The following is a 15,492-nucleotide window of genomic DNA, read 5'->3' as shown; positions in this document are numbered from 1 at the left end:
TGTGTGTCTGTGGACAGTAGTTGTGGTCAGTAGTTTTGTGGTTATGGTCAGTAGTTGTGTAATTATGTAGTTGTGCAATATGTAGGTGTGGTCAGTATTTGTGTAGTGGTCAGTAGATGTGGTTAGTAGTTTTGTTCAATGTTCAAGTAGTTGTGTGTTTGATCTGTGGTTGTGGTCAGAAGTTGTATGGTTGTGTTCATTAGTTGTGTGGTTGTGATCACTAGATGTGGTCAGCAGTTGTGTGGTTGTGGTCAGAAGTTTTGTTGTTGTGGTCAGTTGTTGTATTAACAGTAATTGTGTGATTGTGGTCAGCAGCAATGTTCCATCTAAACCAAGAATGCAGTGCAGCTCCCCGGGACTGCCATGCAGAAATATCAGTCCATAAAGAGATGCATGAGATTGAACTTCACTCAACTTTCTAGAGTAGTGGTCACCAATGAACCACTACTGAATGTGTCTGAAGGTAAAGACTCTGCCTTCCTGGCGCGTCCAGATAGCAAATCAAGTGCACTATAGGCCTACCGATGGCTAATTGGATGGCTCAGATGACCGTGTCTGCAGTAATGTAGCAGGCATAAAAGAGTGTTGCAGCAATGTTGATGTGAGATTTCAAAACATTTAAAACCATGAATAGAGAGAGACTGTCAACGAACACAGCAAAGATATGCTGTTTTTATGAGTGAGTTCATGTTTAAGTTCTTACTGTCAACACTTTTTATTCAACACAGCCATAAAATGTGCATTCTTTCTATTTCCACCCCCAGTGCTACATTAAGCATGGCAGCAATAATGAATGAGTAGGAAAGTGTTTATAGGCTTGTGTTGTAATTATTAGAGGCTTGGTTATTTTTTAATATGGAAGAATATTTCACTTTCTCTGTTCATAGGAGTAACAACATTAATTTGTGCGTGCGGCAGACATAATACGGAGCGACTGGAGTTTCGCCATCAGCTGGAAGACGATGTCCCTTCTTTCCGTCAGTGGAGGAAAGGGCATGGTATGTTGAGAGGCAGACCCTCAGCCTGCTGCTCTCTTCCTCCGTTCAGATTGACCATCAGATGCAGGCACCATCAGCCCAGTAAAATAAGAATCAAATTATTTAAAAATGTATGCTCACTCGGCTATGCTTCACAAGTAATACAACGACGGATCTATTACCGGTGTGATCATAAAACCTGTGTTTATATAATTTACAAAACATGTGACCGGCCGGCTCGATTCGGTCTTATGTAACAAAATTTGAAATTGTGTTTCTTACATTGGATAAAAGTAGAGACTCCAAGCTATAAAATTGTATATTCTGCTTTGAAAGTTGATAAACTTGTAACCCCGCTTTTGAGAAAATGGCCATTCAATGTTTTGGTACATGTACCGGAGAGCTCTTCTTTGTCTTCACCCATTCACCATCGTTCACCTCTTAATTGTATTTATTTTATTTAACCTTTATTTAACTAGGTAGGCCAGTTGAGAACACGTTCACATTTACAACTGCAACTTGGCCAAGACAAAGCAAAGCAGTGCGAAACAATAGATGTGCAGATGATGATGTGCAAGTAGAGATACTGGGAAGCAAAAGAGCATTAAGATTTACAGATTGTCCGTGTACAGGTAAATTGATTGGTAAGCTGCTCTAACAGCTGATGCTTAAAGTTAGAGAGGGAGATATGAGTGTCCAGCTTCAGTGATTTTTGCAATTCGTTGGCAGCAGAGAACTGGAAATAAAGGCGGCCAAAGGAAGTGTTGGCTTTGGGGATGACCAGTGAAATATACCTGCTGGAGCGTGTGCTACGGGTGGGTGTTGCTATGGTGACCAGTGAGCTGAGATAAGGTGGGACTTTACCTAGCAAAGACCTGGAGCCAGTGGGTTTGGCGACAAATATGTAGCGACGGCCAGCCAACGAGAGAATGCAGGTCGCAGTGGGAGGAAGTATATGTGGCTTTGGTGACAAAACGGATGGCACTAACATAAACTACATCCAGTTTGCTGAGTATAGTGTTGGAGGCTATTTTGTAAATGACATCGCCGAAGTCAAGGATCGGTAGGATAGTCAGTTTTACGAGGGTATGTTTGACAGCATGAGTGAAGAAGGCTTTGTTTTGCGAAATAGGAAGCCAATTCTAGATTTAATTTTTAATTGGAGATGCTTAATGTGAGTCTGGAAGGAAATTTTACAGTCTAGCCTGACACCTAGGTAGTTATCCACATATTCTAAGTTAGAACCGTCCAGAGTAGTGATGCTAGTCGGGCGGTCGGGTGCGGGCAGCAATCGGTTCAAGAGCATGCATTTAGTTTTGCTAGCATTTAAAAGCAGTAGGAGGCCACGGTAGGAGTGTTGTATGGCATTGAAGCTTGTTTGGAAGTTTGTTAACACAGTGTCCAACGAAGCCCTATTATGGGACTCATAATCACAGTCGGTTGTGATACAGCCTGGAATTGAACCAGGGTCTGTAGTAACACCTCTAGCACTGAGATACAGTGCCTTAGACCGTGGCACCACTCGGGAGCCCCAAAATGTACTGATGGCATACAAGTTTGGCAAATGGCATTTAACGTGTTGCTATTTCCATGTTAAAATGTTAAGGGATACATTTTCTCCATTGTTTTTGATTGTACTGTAAGCATCTCTGGTACACCTACATTGTGATCAAATAGCCACAGTAGCCTAGAAGGCAACTGTAAAAACTATGACTTAAAGCAGGTACTGCTTCAGTGTTCACAGAAAACGTGCACAGAAATTTCACAAGTCTAGCCTGACACCTAGGTTAGATTGGATATCAATTACTCTCTGTAACATGCAGAATATAGGGCACAAACCCATAATTCTGTGGTGGTGGCTCAGCAGCAGCTGCTCAGCAGACCTGAAATTTGCTCAGTGGCAAAACATTTTTTAAGGCACATTGCTTTCCACTACCACAGAATTATGGGTTTGTGCCCTATATTCTGCATGTTACAGAGAGTAATTGATATCCAATCCAACTGATTACAGTCGATAAATTAAACCAGTAATGTCTGGTTGTGAAATCTGCCAATAAGATTAATGTGTGACTTCCCAAACCTACTGTATATGAAAGTGATTAATCAATCTGTTATGCTAACTGTCTGTAGCTAGGTTTACATTAACTTGTCCAGTGATTTTTTTGTTGAGATTTAGAAAGTTTGCATAGAAAGTAGATGCAACAATTGGCTGCCACGGTGTGTTTCGATTTAACTGTCTTGTGTCGATAAAAACAGCTGGACATAATGACATCAAACAACAAAAAATTGGTTGCAAAAAGATAGAATGCCTAATAAATGTGTTGAAGTGTTTCCATTATAAATTGCTCATTAATATAGGGGCGACAGCCTGTATGCGCTACCAACCTATCCATTTCATGTCTCAGGAGCAGGAGGCTATCTCCTGTTGTTTATCGCGATGAAGCTTGATGTACAAGCACACACCCGGATGCTAGTCTATTGCATGGCCTTACCGCCAATCTATATATTTAAAAAAATGAATCAAATCAAATTGAATTTGTCACATGCACCGAATACAACAGGTGTAGGTAGACCTTACAGTGAAACGCTTACTTACTAGCCCTTAACCAACAATGCAGTTTTAAGAAAATACATCATATGTAAAAGATAAGAATAACAAATCATTAAAGAGCAGCAGTAAGTAACAATAGCGGACGTGAGTGCTATGGTTTGGTAGTCATTTAGGAAGGTTATCTTAGTGTTCTTGAGCACAGGGACTATGGTGGTCTGCTTGAAACATGTTGGTATTACAGACTCAGACAGGGAGAGGTTGAAAATGTCAGTGAAGACACTTGCCAGTTGGTCAGCGCATAATCAGAGTACATGCTCTGGTAATCCGTCTGGCCATGAGACCTTGTGAATGTTGACCTGAAAGATAAAACCAAGCCAGTGGCCTTATGGTTAGTGTTCCGCCTGAGATTGGAAGGTTGGGAGTTCAATCCCCAGCAAGTCATACCAAAGACTGTAAAAATAGGACCCAATGTGTCTCTGCTTGACACTCACATAAGGATAGCTGAATACCGCCATAAGCAAACAGGAAAACGCTCATCCAGAGGTGGCGCTCCTAGAGGCAGGGGACTTTAATGCAGGGAAACTTACATTTCTATCAGCATGTTAAATGTGCAACAAGAGGGGGAAAAAACTCTAGACCACATTTACTCCACACACAGAGACTCGTACAAAGCTCTCCCTCGCCCTCCATTTGGCAAATCTGACCATAATTCTAACCTCCTGATTCCTGCTTACAAGCAAAAATGAAAGCAGGAATCACCAGTGACAGTTTATAAAAAAGTGGTCAGATGAAGCAGATCCTAAACTACAGGACTTTTTTGCTAGTACAGACTGGAATATGTTCCGGGATTCTTCAGATGGCATTGAGGAGTACACCACATCAGTCACTGGCTTCATCAATAAGTGCATCGATGACATCGTCCCCACAATGATGGTACGTACATACCCCAACCAGAAGCCATGGATTACAGGCAACATTCTCACTGAGCTAAAGGGTAGAGCTGCCGCTTTCAAGGAGCGGGACCCTAACCCGGAAGCTTATAAGAAATCCTGCTATGCCCTCCGACAAACCATCAAACAGGCAAAGTATCAATGCAGGACAAAGATCGAATCGCACTACACCGGCTTCGATGCTCGTCGGATGTGGCAGGGCTTACAAACCATTACAGACTGCAAAGGGAAGCACAGTTGAGAGCTGCCCAGTGACACAAGTCTACCAGATGAGCTAAATAACTTCTATGCTTGCTTCGAAGCAAGTAACACTGAAACATGCATGAGAGCATCAGCTGTTCTGGACGACTGTGTGATCACAGGTCACTATTGTAGAATAAACCTGGGTCAATGGAAACCTGCCTAATTTCAAGAAAGCTTATTTATAGATAATTAACTCTTCTGTGGTAATCAAATGGCAATTTTGTGACGTCACACATTGTATGCTTAGGCTAAATAATGTAGTGATTTTGTAGTATGTTGCATTGTATTGTAGATGCCCGCAGTGCACACTTGTAAATTAACTTTTCTAAATAAAAATAAAATATCTATTGTATGTTTTTGTGAAATTACCTGCGTTTTTGTTCCAATTCTTATTATTTTGTAAAAGTGATTTGTTCCTGCTGAAGAGGAAATGCATTGTACGTTGTGATGTGGTCATATGGAAATCATGTGTATGTTCCCTCAGCCCTATAATCCCTTAGCCTAAACCTTACCTTAACCAACTAATATATTTGTCTGAGGTAGTTTTTATTGATCTCAAATTCTTATGTTCGTCAATGTCAAAGTAGCCTGTCATTTTGATAATTTGTGCTGTATTATAAAAGATTCTGCCAAAGTCTCCAGTCACGTAAAATGAGTTTGAACTGCATGAAATGGATTTATAAAAGGCAAAAAATGTGGCCCCTCCCCCTGGGCAAAAGCTAGTTGATTCCACAGTGTTTACACATCATTTCAACCAAAAAAGTCTATGTGAAGACGTTGAATCTACTTGGAACGCTCATTGGATTTGCAAAAAGTCATCAATTTAAGGGCGTTTCGTCTTTTTTTTTCACACAACTTTTAACCTAAATCCAATTATGTTAATTTTTGGGTTGATTTCACATTGAATTTACATTAATTGACAACTCAACCAAATGTAAATCAAAACTAGACATTGATCTGAATTCTGTTCCCAGTGGGCTAGGCTACTAAAATGTTCCCATGTGTGCAATTTCTGTTAGCACCTCTCTACTCTGCTTCTCTATGCCACTACACAAATGTGATGATATGCATGCAATGCTTTATTATAAAAGTAACATTTTCTCATGTGTTCTGGTACCTCAGAGCCCCCTTGAACGTTGTGAAAATTCTGTGCAACTTCCAGGGCACGTTTACTGTGAACACTGAGGCTGTGCCCGCTTTACATTACAGCTTTAACAGTGGCCATGTAGGCTACTGTGGCGATTTGATCACAATGTAGGTGTACCAGAGTGGCTTACAATAAAAAACAATGGAGAAAAAGCTGTTCTATCAGCCAATGTGTAGTGTTAAATGTAGGCCTACATTCCATGAAACATGCAGGTCTTGACATTAACCTGTTTATCTACTTGTCCTGCAAACAAGGAGGTGACTAAAAATGTTGTTGTGTTGTTTGATGCAAGAAACAACTTTAAAAAATAAAATGCATTATTATTGCCATTCCATTATTACAGAGAATTGGACAGATTATGCTACTCTCTGGTTACTGGCTACTTAGCTTATTCAAGACGGTCTCAAAATACAACACTGTCCCTTTAAGACACAAAAAAAGCTCTTTACCTGACTAGTTTTTCAAAGATCTCTAGAAATGTATATGTTTTGTGCTTTTGTAGGAAGCAATCACTCTCCTATAGTTGACTACAAATTATCTAAGAATTTGAACAAAATGTGCACATGCAGATCTTGCTTCGATCTCAAAACAAGCACATCTACTCAAAACTGCTCATGCTGTAAACACAGTCCAGTTCAAAGTAAATGGCACAGATCCATATATGGCAATGGTCTATTTGCATATAGACCTACTGCAGTTCTGGTTGTTTATGCCGCACCAGTCTGTGTAGAGTACGAGCTGAGTAGTGTGTCTCAATCTAATGGAATCCAACTCCGATGTGTTCTGCCTACAACAAAATCTCTTGCATAGTTAATTTTGTTTCAGTATGTTGCATTTAAGTGGCTAATACTGTGTTTATATGTTCACAATTGCCACAGTATAGGGAAACGTTGATAGTGTTAACAGTTGTCACCAACCAGCGAGGCAGATGCGCTTTTTCAGTTCAGTGATTTTAAATCTGGGTGGTAAATTAGTTCAATCGCAGTCACTACACAAACTATGAGTGGGCGTGTGCTTGAGAGAAAGAAGGGAGGATTGTGAGGAAGAGAGAGAGATCGACATCAGAGAGGATGTGATAGATGGAGAGACCTCTATCAAATCCTTCTCTGATGTCGATCTCTCTCTCTTTCTCACCGATCTTCCCTTCATTCTCTCAAATACACACCCACTCACAGTGTAACTGCTGTTTAACTCATATACCACCCAGATTAAAATCACTGAATTGAAGAGAGATTCGTCTGCCTCGCTGTCTCGCTTCTCTTTCCACTGTCTCCATCTCTACCCTCTCCCTTTTATTTATTCTATAAGTGGAAGTGTGTGAAGTGAAGCCAGCGTGTGAAGGTGTTAATGGAAAAATATGCAGCAACAGGTTGAATTTATTCACTAGTCATTGCATGTGGGAAAGGGCAGGTGGATGGATGAAACTATTCCCAGTCGAGTTGGGGATGTTCATGACAGAGAACACGCACATTTGACGTGACAATTCAGTTGACGGGACTCATAGGGCTGGTTTCCTGGACACAGAATAAGCCTAGGCCAGGATTCAATCCAAGCCGCTTTATAGAGCAGAACATTGAACTTTACTTTAAAAAGGGGAAAATGCCTTTAAAAGGCGCCTCTGAAAATAAATCCCAGCCTAAGTGTAGTCCTGAACTGAAAAGCATGTTCATTGTAGATTCTGTGTCAAGTAAATCGGACCAAAGAGTGTATATTTCTTTCGGATGCCCCAAAACATCATATTGTCGACTGTATTGCTAACGCCACTGTTACTGTGTGTGAATCCCAAGTCAACCCCTAGCCCTTTCCATGAGGCACCAGTATAGATTTGAGAGGATTGGATAGGTGTGACGGATGTCACTGTGGTTGCATAGTCGTACTGTGGGCCTACCACTTCCTATCACACCAGTTTATATTGAGATTAGAACCCGGGACCTTTGCCTTACAAACACACTTGATTGCCCTCTTGACAACTACGCTACCAAAAAGCAAGACATTTGATAACGCATAATCAATATTGTGACAAGAGGCAAAATTGAGCTACCACTAAATTGCATAGACCTATCCACTCCGCTCACATCGACTCAAGTGCCTATATGCAGTAGAGGTATGTGCTAGGCGTTGGTTTGGGATTTAGGGTATAGCTTGATGACATTAAATATGGTGTACATGCCCATGGGACATTTACAATCATTTAAATGAGAACACAGTGTGCAGCGAGGAATGCACTCCAGGGATACAGACACATACACAAATATGAATAAATTAATACAATATACATACAAAAGTATGTGGACACCCCTTCAAATGAGTGGATTCGGCTATTTCAGCCACACCCGTTGCTGACAGGTGTATAAAATCGAGCACATAACCATGCAATCTCCATAGACAAACATTTGCAGTAGAATGTGGTACCGTTACTGAAGAGCACAGTGACTTTCAATGTGGCACCGTCATAGGATGCCAGCTTTCCAACAAGTCAGTTCATCAAATCTCTGCCCTTCTAGAGCTGCCCCGGTCAACTGTAAGTGCTGTTGTTGTCAAGTGGAAACGTCTAGAGACAACAACGGCTCAGCTGTGAAATGGTAGGCCACACAAGCTGAAAGAACGGCACCACTGAGTGCTTCTGGAAGCAACGTCAGCACAAGAACTCCACGCACAATGCCAAGCGTCAGCTCAATGCAATTGGACTCTGGAGCAGTAGAAACGCTTTCTCTAGAGTGATGAATCACACTTCACCATCTGGCAGTCCTATGGACAAAATCTGGATTTGGCAGATGTCAGAAGAACGCTACCTGCCCCAATGCATAGTGCCAGCTGTAAGGTTTGGTGGAGGAATAATGGTCTGGAGCTGTTTTTCATGCTTTGGGCTAGGCCCTTTAGTTCCAGTGAAGAGAAATCTTAACGCAACAATAACAATAACATTCTAGATGATTCTGAACTTCCAACTTTATGTCAAACGTTTGGGGAAGACCCTTCCTATCCTGTTTCATCTTGACACCTGTGCACAAAGCGAGGTCCATCCAGAAATGGTTTGTCGAGATGGGTGTGGAAGAACTTGACTTGCCTGCACAGAGCCTTTACCTCAACCCCATCGAACACTGTTGGGATGAATTGGAACGCCCGACCTCACTAATGCTCTTGTGGCTAAAAGGAAGCAAGTCGCCGCAGCAATGTTCCAACATCTAGTGGAAAGCCTTCCCAGAATAGTGGAGGTTGTTATAGCAGCAAAAGGGGGATCAACTCCATATTAATGCCCATGACTTTGGAATGAGATGTTTGACAAGCATTTGTCCACATACTTTAGGTCATGTAGTGTATATACGCATTCACACACAGGAGAACGTGCAAACACACACACACACAACATTGGACAATGCATTTGCAAACAGACACACAAAAATACACACACACACACACACACACACACACACACACACACACACACACACACACACACACACACACACACACAATGTAACCAGTCCTTCTTTCGATTGCAGACAATACTAGCTTCCATGCAGATAGAATGCACCTATGCATCCATGGTGACCGGAGAATGTTCATCTTTTCCCAGGTGAGCAGAGGGTTTGCTCGATTGTGTTTTTTGAGCAAGGTAATTTCTGAGAGGTTGAGAGAAAATAAAGAGAGATTTACTGCATAAATTAAAAGTTTACTTACCCATGAACTCGATGCCCAGTTCACCCGCTGCTCCATCCAAGGACACAGTGAATAAGAGAGGGAGAGAAAAAGTGATGGATACAGTGAGAGAGGGGGAGGGGGATTGAGACAGAGAGAGGGGGAATAGATTAAGAAAAAGTGAGGGAGAGCAATGTACAGAGAGAGGAGATGGGAAGAATAAGGGGAGAGAAAAGAGTGGGAAGACAATACAGCGTTATTGAACAGCATTTTATATGAAACACAGTCATAACACTCACTCAGGCTTTACCCATTGGAGCACTGCATCTACAATACAAGAACCTGGACTTTGGTTGACTTGCCTCCCCAAAATCCCTTTTATTTTCTGTTGAATATTTTTTTTCAAACATAGAAATTTATACTAGAATTGAGACAGACCTAAAATGCCTTTCATGTTCCAAGTCCAGACAATAAAACTAGTACCTATGTTGCAGTGATAATTGTTCGCTCACCACCTCTCTGACCCCAACCTTATGTTTGTTTCAATATTCTACTTAGTTATCCCAGTTCTTCTGCTCACAAGACTGTCAGTAAAGACAGACACACATACACAGACTGATGTAGGCTTAAACACACACACACACACACACACACAGAGACCGTGTGCGCCTTTTCTCCATGCATTAAAGCATTTTTCCACAATCCCAGAGCTGGGGCGATAGATAAAGAGGAGCACTCATGTTCCCTTCATCCTTCATCTTCCTCCTCCCTTTTGACGTCACTGTAATAGAATCTAATTTAAATTTAAATTAAACCCTCACACTTAATTCCTTAACTGACAGAGGTGGTCTGGGTTTGAAAATAGAATGCGGCTTGCAGGTCCTGGTTACAGATTATTTGGTGGCCACAGTCAAGAAAGAAGGGAGAAGCAAAACTCCAAACAGCGTGAAAATCATATGTTAGGAGATGCATTTTGACAGTATCATGGCAAATGTGTCAATGTCATACGAGTCATAATCCCATAATATACCTTGGTTTCACAGAAAACTATGTATGTTACAACCCTTTATAAAGGGTACTCAAGGGTACCTTCATGTAAATTGCGACAAAAATGTAAAATGGCCAAACTATTAAAACACACTGGATATATAGGCAAGCAAACTGAATGAGTCAGTATTAGCTGCCAGTGATGCTCCCATTTAGTTTAAAGTGGTCTCCAGAGAATGGCATTAATTTGAATGAGATAAAAGAGGGAGAAATGGTAGTGACAGGGGTAGGCATGATTGCAGATTTTAGCTCTGCCATTGACAATCGTGAGAGGTGGTTGTGACATTTGAGACAAAGTTTTTACCATTGCGGTGAAAATACTTTTGACAGGCCCGGAACAGTCTCTTATTGATGCTGCCAGTTCAGTATTGCCGATTCACGCGTACCCACCGATTTCCCACCACAACAACCCAACTTTTATCTCCTTTAATCGCTCTACTGTCATCGCCTGCACAGATGATGTCATTAAGCACTGATGCACATCTGTTCCTCTGGCATCGGTCTGGAAAATGTGTACAGTCATGAAGCAAAGCCCCCCCATCCTTTGCTCTGGCATCTCAAGGCACCCTTGGGAGGTATTTGTGCCATCATGTGGAACCTTGAGTAACCATGGAGAATATGAGGAGGCCATGCTCCACGTCTCTAGTCGTTTGGTGGTGATTACGAAGAACAAATCTGTGCCGCTGGGGAAATAATAGCAGGAGTGAATCAAATCTTAATCCTTCCTTTAGTTGGTGGTGAGAGGGAGCCTGGTTCTGGCTACCGCTAGCTGCTGCTGCCTACACAGTCCTAATACCTTGACAGATAAATACCCTAATTAGAGACCCGCTTTCTCTCCAAGTGAGCCAGTCGTGAAAGCTTTCGCGTTGTTATTATGGGGTGTTGTGTGTAAATTGTTGAGGAACATTTTTTTATTTAATTTATTGATAAAGATGAGCTCAGAGAAAAGATCAAACAGATCCCACTGTCCGATTCCACAGCAATGAGGAGAACTGAAATATTAGCTGAAGATTTCATTTCAAAACTTGATGAGGCCATTCAGAATGCACCAAGCATTTCATTAGCTATGGATGCATCAACAGATAACAGCTTCTGATGTTTGTCAGATATTTTAACGAAACAAAGAAGGAATTCTGTGAGTGGCTGTTGGTCTTAACAAATCTATAATGACACACACGGGGACAGGTTATCCACGAGGCCATCAAAGGGATGCTGACAAAAAGAGATCTCAAGTCACTGGTCTCCATCACCACAGATGGAGCTCCAGCCATGATAGGAAGAGGGAAGGGACTGGTTTCACATTTGAAAGAGGACCACCCTAACCTGACATTATATCACTGCATCATCCATCAATCTCTCCTGTGTGCCAGTCTGGGAAAATAGTATTCGGAGGTCATGACAATGATGATGGAAACTGATACACTTTTTGAGAGCAACATCATCCCTACAACACCGCCCGCTATGAGGCATTCTGCCAGAGGCCAATGACAGTTTTGATGACTTACTACTGCACAACAATGTGAGATGGCTCAGCAAAGGCAGGGTTTTGGAACACTTTTGGGACATTCAGGAGGAAATCAAAGATTTCTTATCAGAGCAAAAGAGTGACAAAGCAACTCAGTTTTCTGAGTTTTTGGAAGATGAGGAGAATATGGAATTGATGGCATTTTTGACAGACATTACATCAGACCTTAATCAACTGAATGTTAAGCTGCAGGGATGGAACAACACAATGTGCGATATGCTAACAGCAGTCCAGGCTTTACAGAAGAAATCTTTGGTTTTCAAAAATAATCTCCAGGGAGAACTTGTCCACTTCCCCAATCTTCTGATGCAAACGCAGGGAGACAAACCATGTTGATTTCATCCAAGGCTTGCTTTCATGACTTGTTGGAAGAGAACTGCTGCTGCTCATCTAGAACCCCTTCTTGGTCACAAATGTGACAAAGTTGTCAGATCTTCAGATAGGTTGCATCACTGCAAATGTAGTGGATTGAGCTGCAAGAAAATGTGGCTTTGAAGGAGCAGGCTGGTGATTGTGACCCTGTCATTTTCGGGGGAAAGATGGTGACTGCAGCTGATGTCCTGTTCAAGAAACTGGCACTATACATCCTGACCATATTTGGCTCCACATACAGCTGTGAATCAGCCTTCCCCACAATAAACTTTATTAAAAACAAATATTGCACAAGGCACACCAATGAACACCTGTAACCAGTGTGTCAGAGTTGCTCACACACCATTTGTGCCACAGTTCAAAGCATTGGCAAGAGATGGAAAGTGTAATTTCTCTCATTAATGCAGGGCAAGGCCCAGAGTGACTTATACATGAAGATTGCATGGGACACAGTGACGTTCTGTGCATTCAGATTATTATTTTTCTTCAACTCTCCTTTGTTCTCCGGAAAACATGCACTTTATTTCATTTAAAAAATATATATATATTCAAAGCCCATGCACAATGGTTCACAGTACACTATTTGCATAGACAATTATGCAACCACTTTTGTTCTTTAGCAATGTTGATGCAGTGTTGCACATGTTTACATTCAAAATAAGTTGTAATTCAATCAGATTCTTAGTCTAATTTAATGTATTTAGTGTACATTTAAAATAACAACATATTTCCTAAGTCGTAGACGCCTATGTTTGTTACTTCGCTGTACCACAGTGCCGATAAAGGACCATATCCATCTGGACCTTTGCCACCGTGGGAATTTGTGTCACTGGACACAAATTCAGGTGTCTCGTGTCTGACCCAAGACAAATGTGGCAGGATCTACAGACAATCACAGATTACAAAGGGAAATCCAGCTTGTCTGACGTCTTGCCACTGGACAAGCTAAACACCCTTTTCGCCGCCTTTGAGAATAACACAGTGCCACCGACGCAGCCCGCTCCAAAGGACTGTTCTCCGTGGCCGAGGTGAGTAAGACATTTAAGCATGTTAACCTTCGCAAGGCTGCCGGCACAGACGGCATCCCTAGCTGCGTCCTCAGAGCATGCGCAGACCAGCTGGCTGGATTGACATATTCAATATCTCCCTATACCAGTCTGCTGCCCCCACTTGCTTCAAGATTACCACCATTGTTACTGTACCCAAGAAAGCAAAGTTAACTGAACTAAATGACTATCACTCCCGTAGTGCTCACATCTGCCATCATGAAGTGCTTTGAGAGGCTAGTTAAAAGGATCATGTCACTTCCACCTTACCTGAGACCCTAGACCCAGTTCAATTTGCATACCACCACAATAGATCCACAGACGATGCAATCGCTATCGCACTGCGCTATCCCATCTGGACAAGCAGAATACCTATGTAAGAATGTTGTTCATTGACTAAAGCTCAGCCTTCAATACCATAGTACCCTCCAAGCTCATCATTAAGCTCAGGCCCTAGGTCTGAACCCTGTTCTGTGCAACTGGGTCCTGGACTTCCTGACAGGCCACCCCCACGTCACTGGTAGATGAAAAGCTGGCCTACAAGCAAGGAATGACCTCATAAGGAGGAGATTCACCTGACAAAAAAAGAAGATTGTTATGATATCGAAACAGATTTATTTTAGAATATTCATCTTCTAGTCTTCTTCGCTTCTCCATGAAAAACGTATCCTTCTCCAGTGCTAGCTTCTCCTTCTCCAGGGCTAATCTCTCGCCTTCCACCTTCAGCAGCTCCTCTTGCACCTTGTGCAGGGCCGTGAGCACCCCTAGGAGCGTCCTCTGGAGAGCCACCATCTCCTCCACACCAGCAAACCTCCTTGCCCGGGGTGGCACTGGCTCGTCCATTGGGGTGTCATGATGGATAAAGATCGGAGACAGGTGCATCTCCTTTGTCTTCAGTAATGATCTGTTGAGAAAATACAATGAATGTGTTTTGGGAATGATATGTGTTCTAGGCCTATTATAGAATAATAATAAACGTATTAAATGAGAAATCAAACAATCTCCTACCTCTGCTTGTTCTTCTGTCATATGATCATGATGATCCATGGCTCCCGCATCCGGGCACAGGGGCATATGGATGAGGTCCAGTGCTATTTCTGGAAGGTCAAACACATTGTGTCAGCATGACAACAATGTTTCAAGAGCTGTAGGCTCGACATGATGAGAGAAGTAAACAAGTGTAACGTTAGCTGCACAACTGGATACTTTTGCAACCATGAAAGTTTTCTTGCGACACTGCCTCAGACACAGTTGGCTACCGGACATTTAAATACAGCAAGAAAATGAATTAAACCTGCATTATCTAGTTAGCTAGTAATTAACAATCTATTACAATATTCTAGAAGTGTTATATAGCTAGTTCGTTTGTCAATTTGCAAAAAAAAAACTTGGCTAACTTAGCTAACTTCAACGTCGTTAGCTATGTCTGGCTAATTAGCTAGCTAGCTAACTTACCGGTCATGCTGTCCGAGTCGATGTCCAACTGCAGTCCCTCTACCACCGTCCTTCCTATCATGAACAACACCTTCTCCTCCAGCTGGTCCACATGAATGGTCGATACACCCCCCCTCCCCCCTCCCAGTCTTCTTCAACTCCCTGCTTCTCTCAGCTCCCTTTTTCCTAGCAGCCGACTTGATGTTGGACTACTTATTTTTTATGGCATCACTGTCCCTTGCCATTCCCCGATGGCAGAGACAGACTCATCCACTCTCACCCATCCTCTCTTTTTGGTCTCTGCAGTGACCCCACAGATATCAAGTCTCCCCAACAGCAACCTTTTGCTGGCTGCTATTTCCTCCACCATCACTTCAAGCTCTTGTTTGCTGAAGTTTTTATTGCACTTTCCTTGTTAATCCATTTTTGGTTTTGATATAGCTAGTCTAATGGTTTTAATGTATTAAAACATTTCATTTTTCTGTGTGTGTGTATAAAGAGTTTGCGAACCAAATAAAACATTTTATTCTCGAGACATAAAGCAAGTAAATAAATGTAATACAA

At 42.0% G+C, this 15,492-nt stretch overlaps 1 protein-coding gene and 1 pseudogene across 1 annotated transcript in view; one reads left to right on the top strand and one right to left on the bottom strand.

The window, feature by feature from the left end:
- nrg3b (neuregulin 3b) overlaps window positions 1-15,492 on the bottom strand; it is a 429,951-nt gene that overhangs the window by 65,708 nt on the left and 348,751 nt on the right. The window contains exon 4 of the mRNA XM_021565559.3: window positions 9,547-9,573. Within this exon, the coding sequence (XP_021421234.2) occupies window positions 9,547-9,573 (27 nt within the window). The remainder of the gene's footprint in view (window positions 1-9,546; window positions 9,574-15,492) is intronic.
- On the top strand, window positions 11,665-12,437 carry LOC149976636 (protein ZBED8L-like; annotated as a pseudogene).

The sequence above is a fragment of the Oncorhynchus mykiss genome, chromosome 16 (assembly GCF_057628025.1).
Source record: "Oncorhynchus mykiss isolate SJ-2025 chromosome 16, ASM5762802v1, whole genome shotgun sequence".
Classification (NCBI taxonomy): domain Eukaryota; kingdom Metazoa; phylum Chordata; class Actinopteri; order Salmoniformes; family Salmonidae; genus Oncorhynchus; species Oncorhynchus mykiss.
This window is presented reverse-complemented; position numbering and strand designations above follow the sequence as displayed.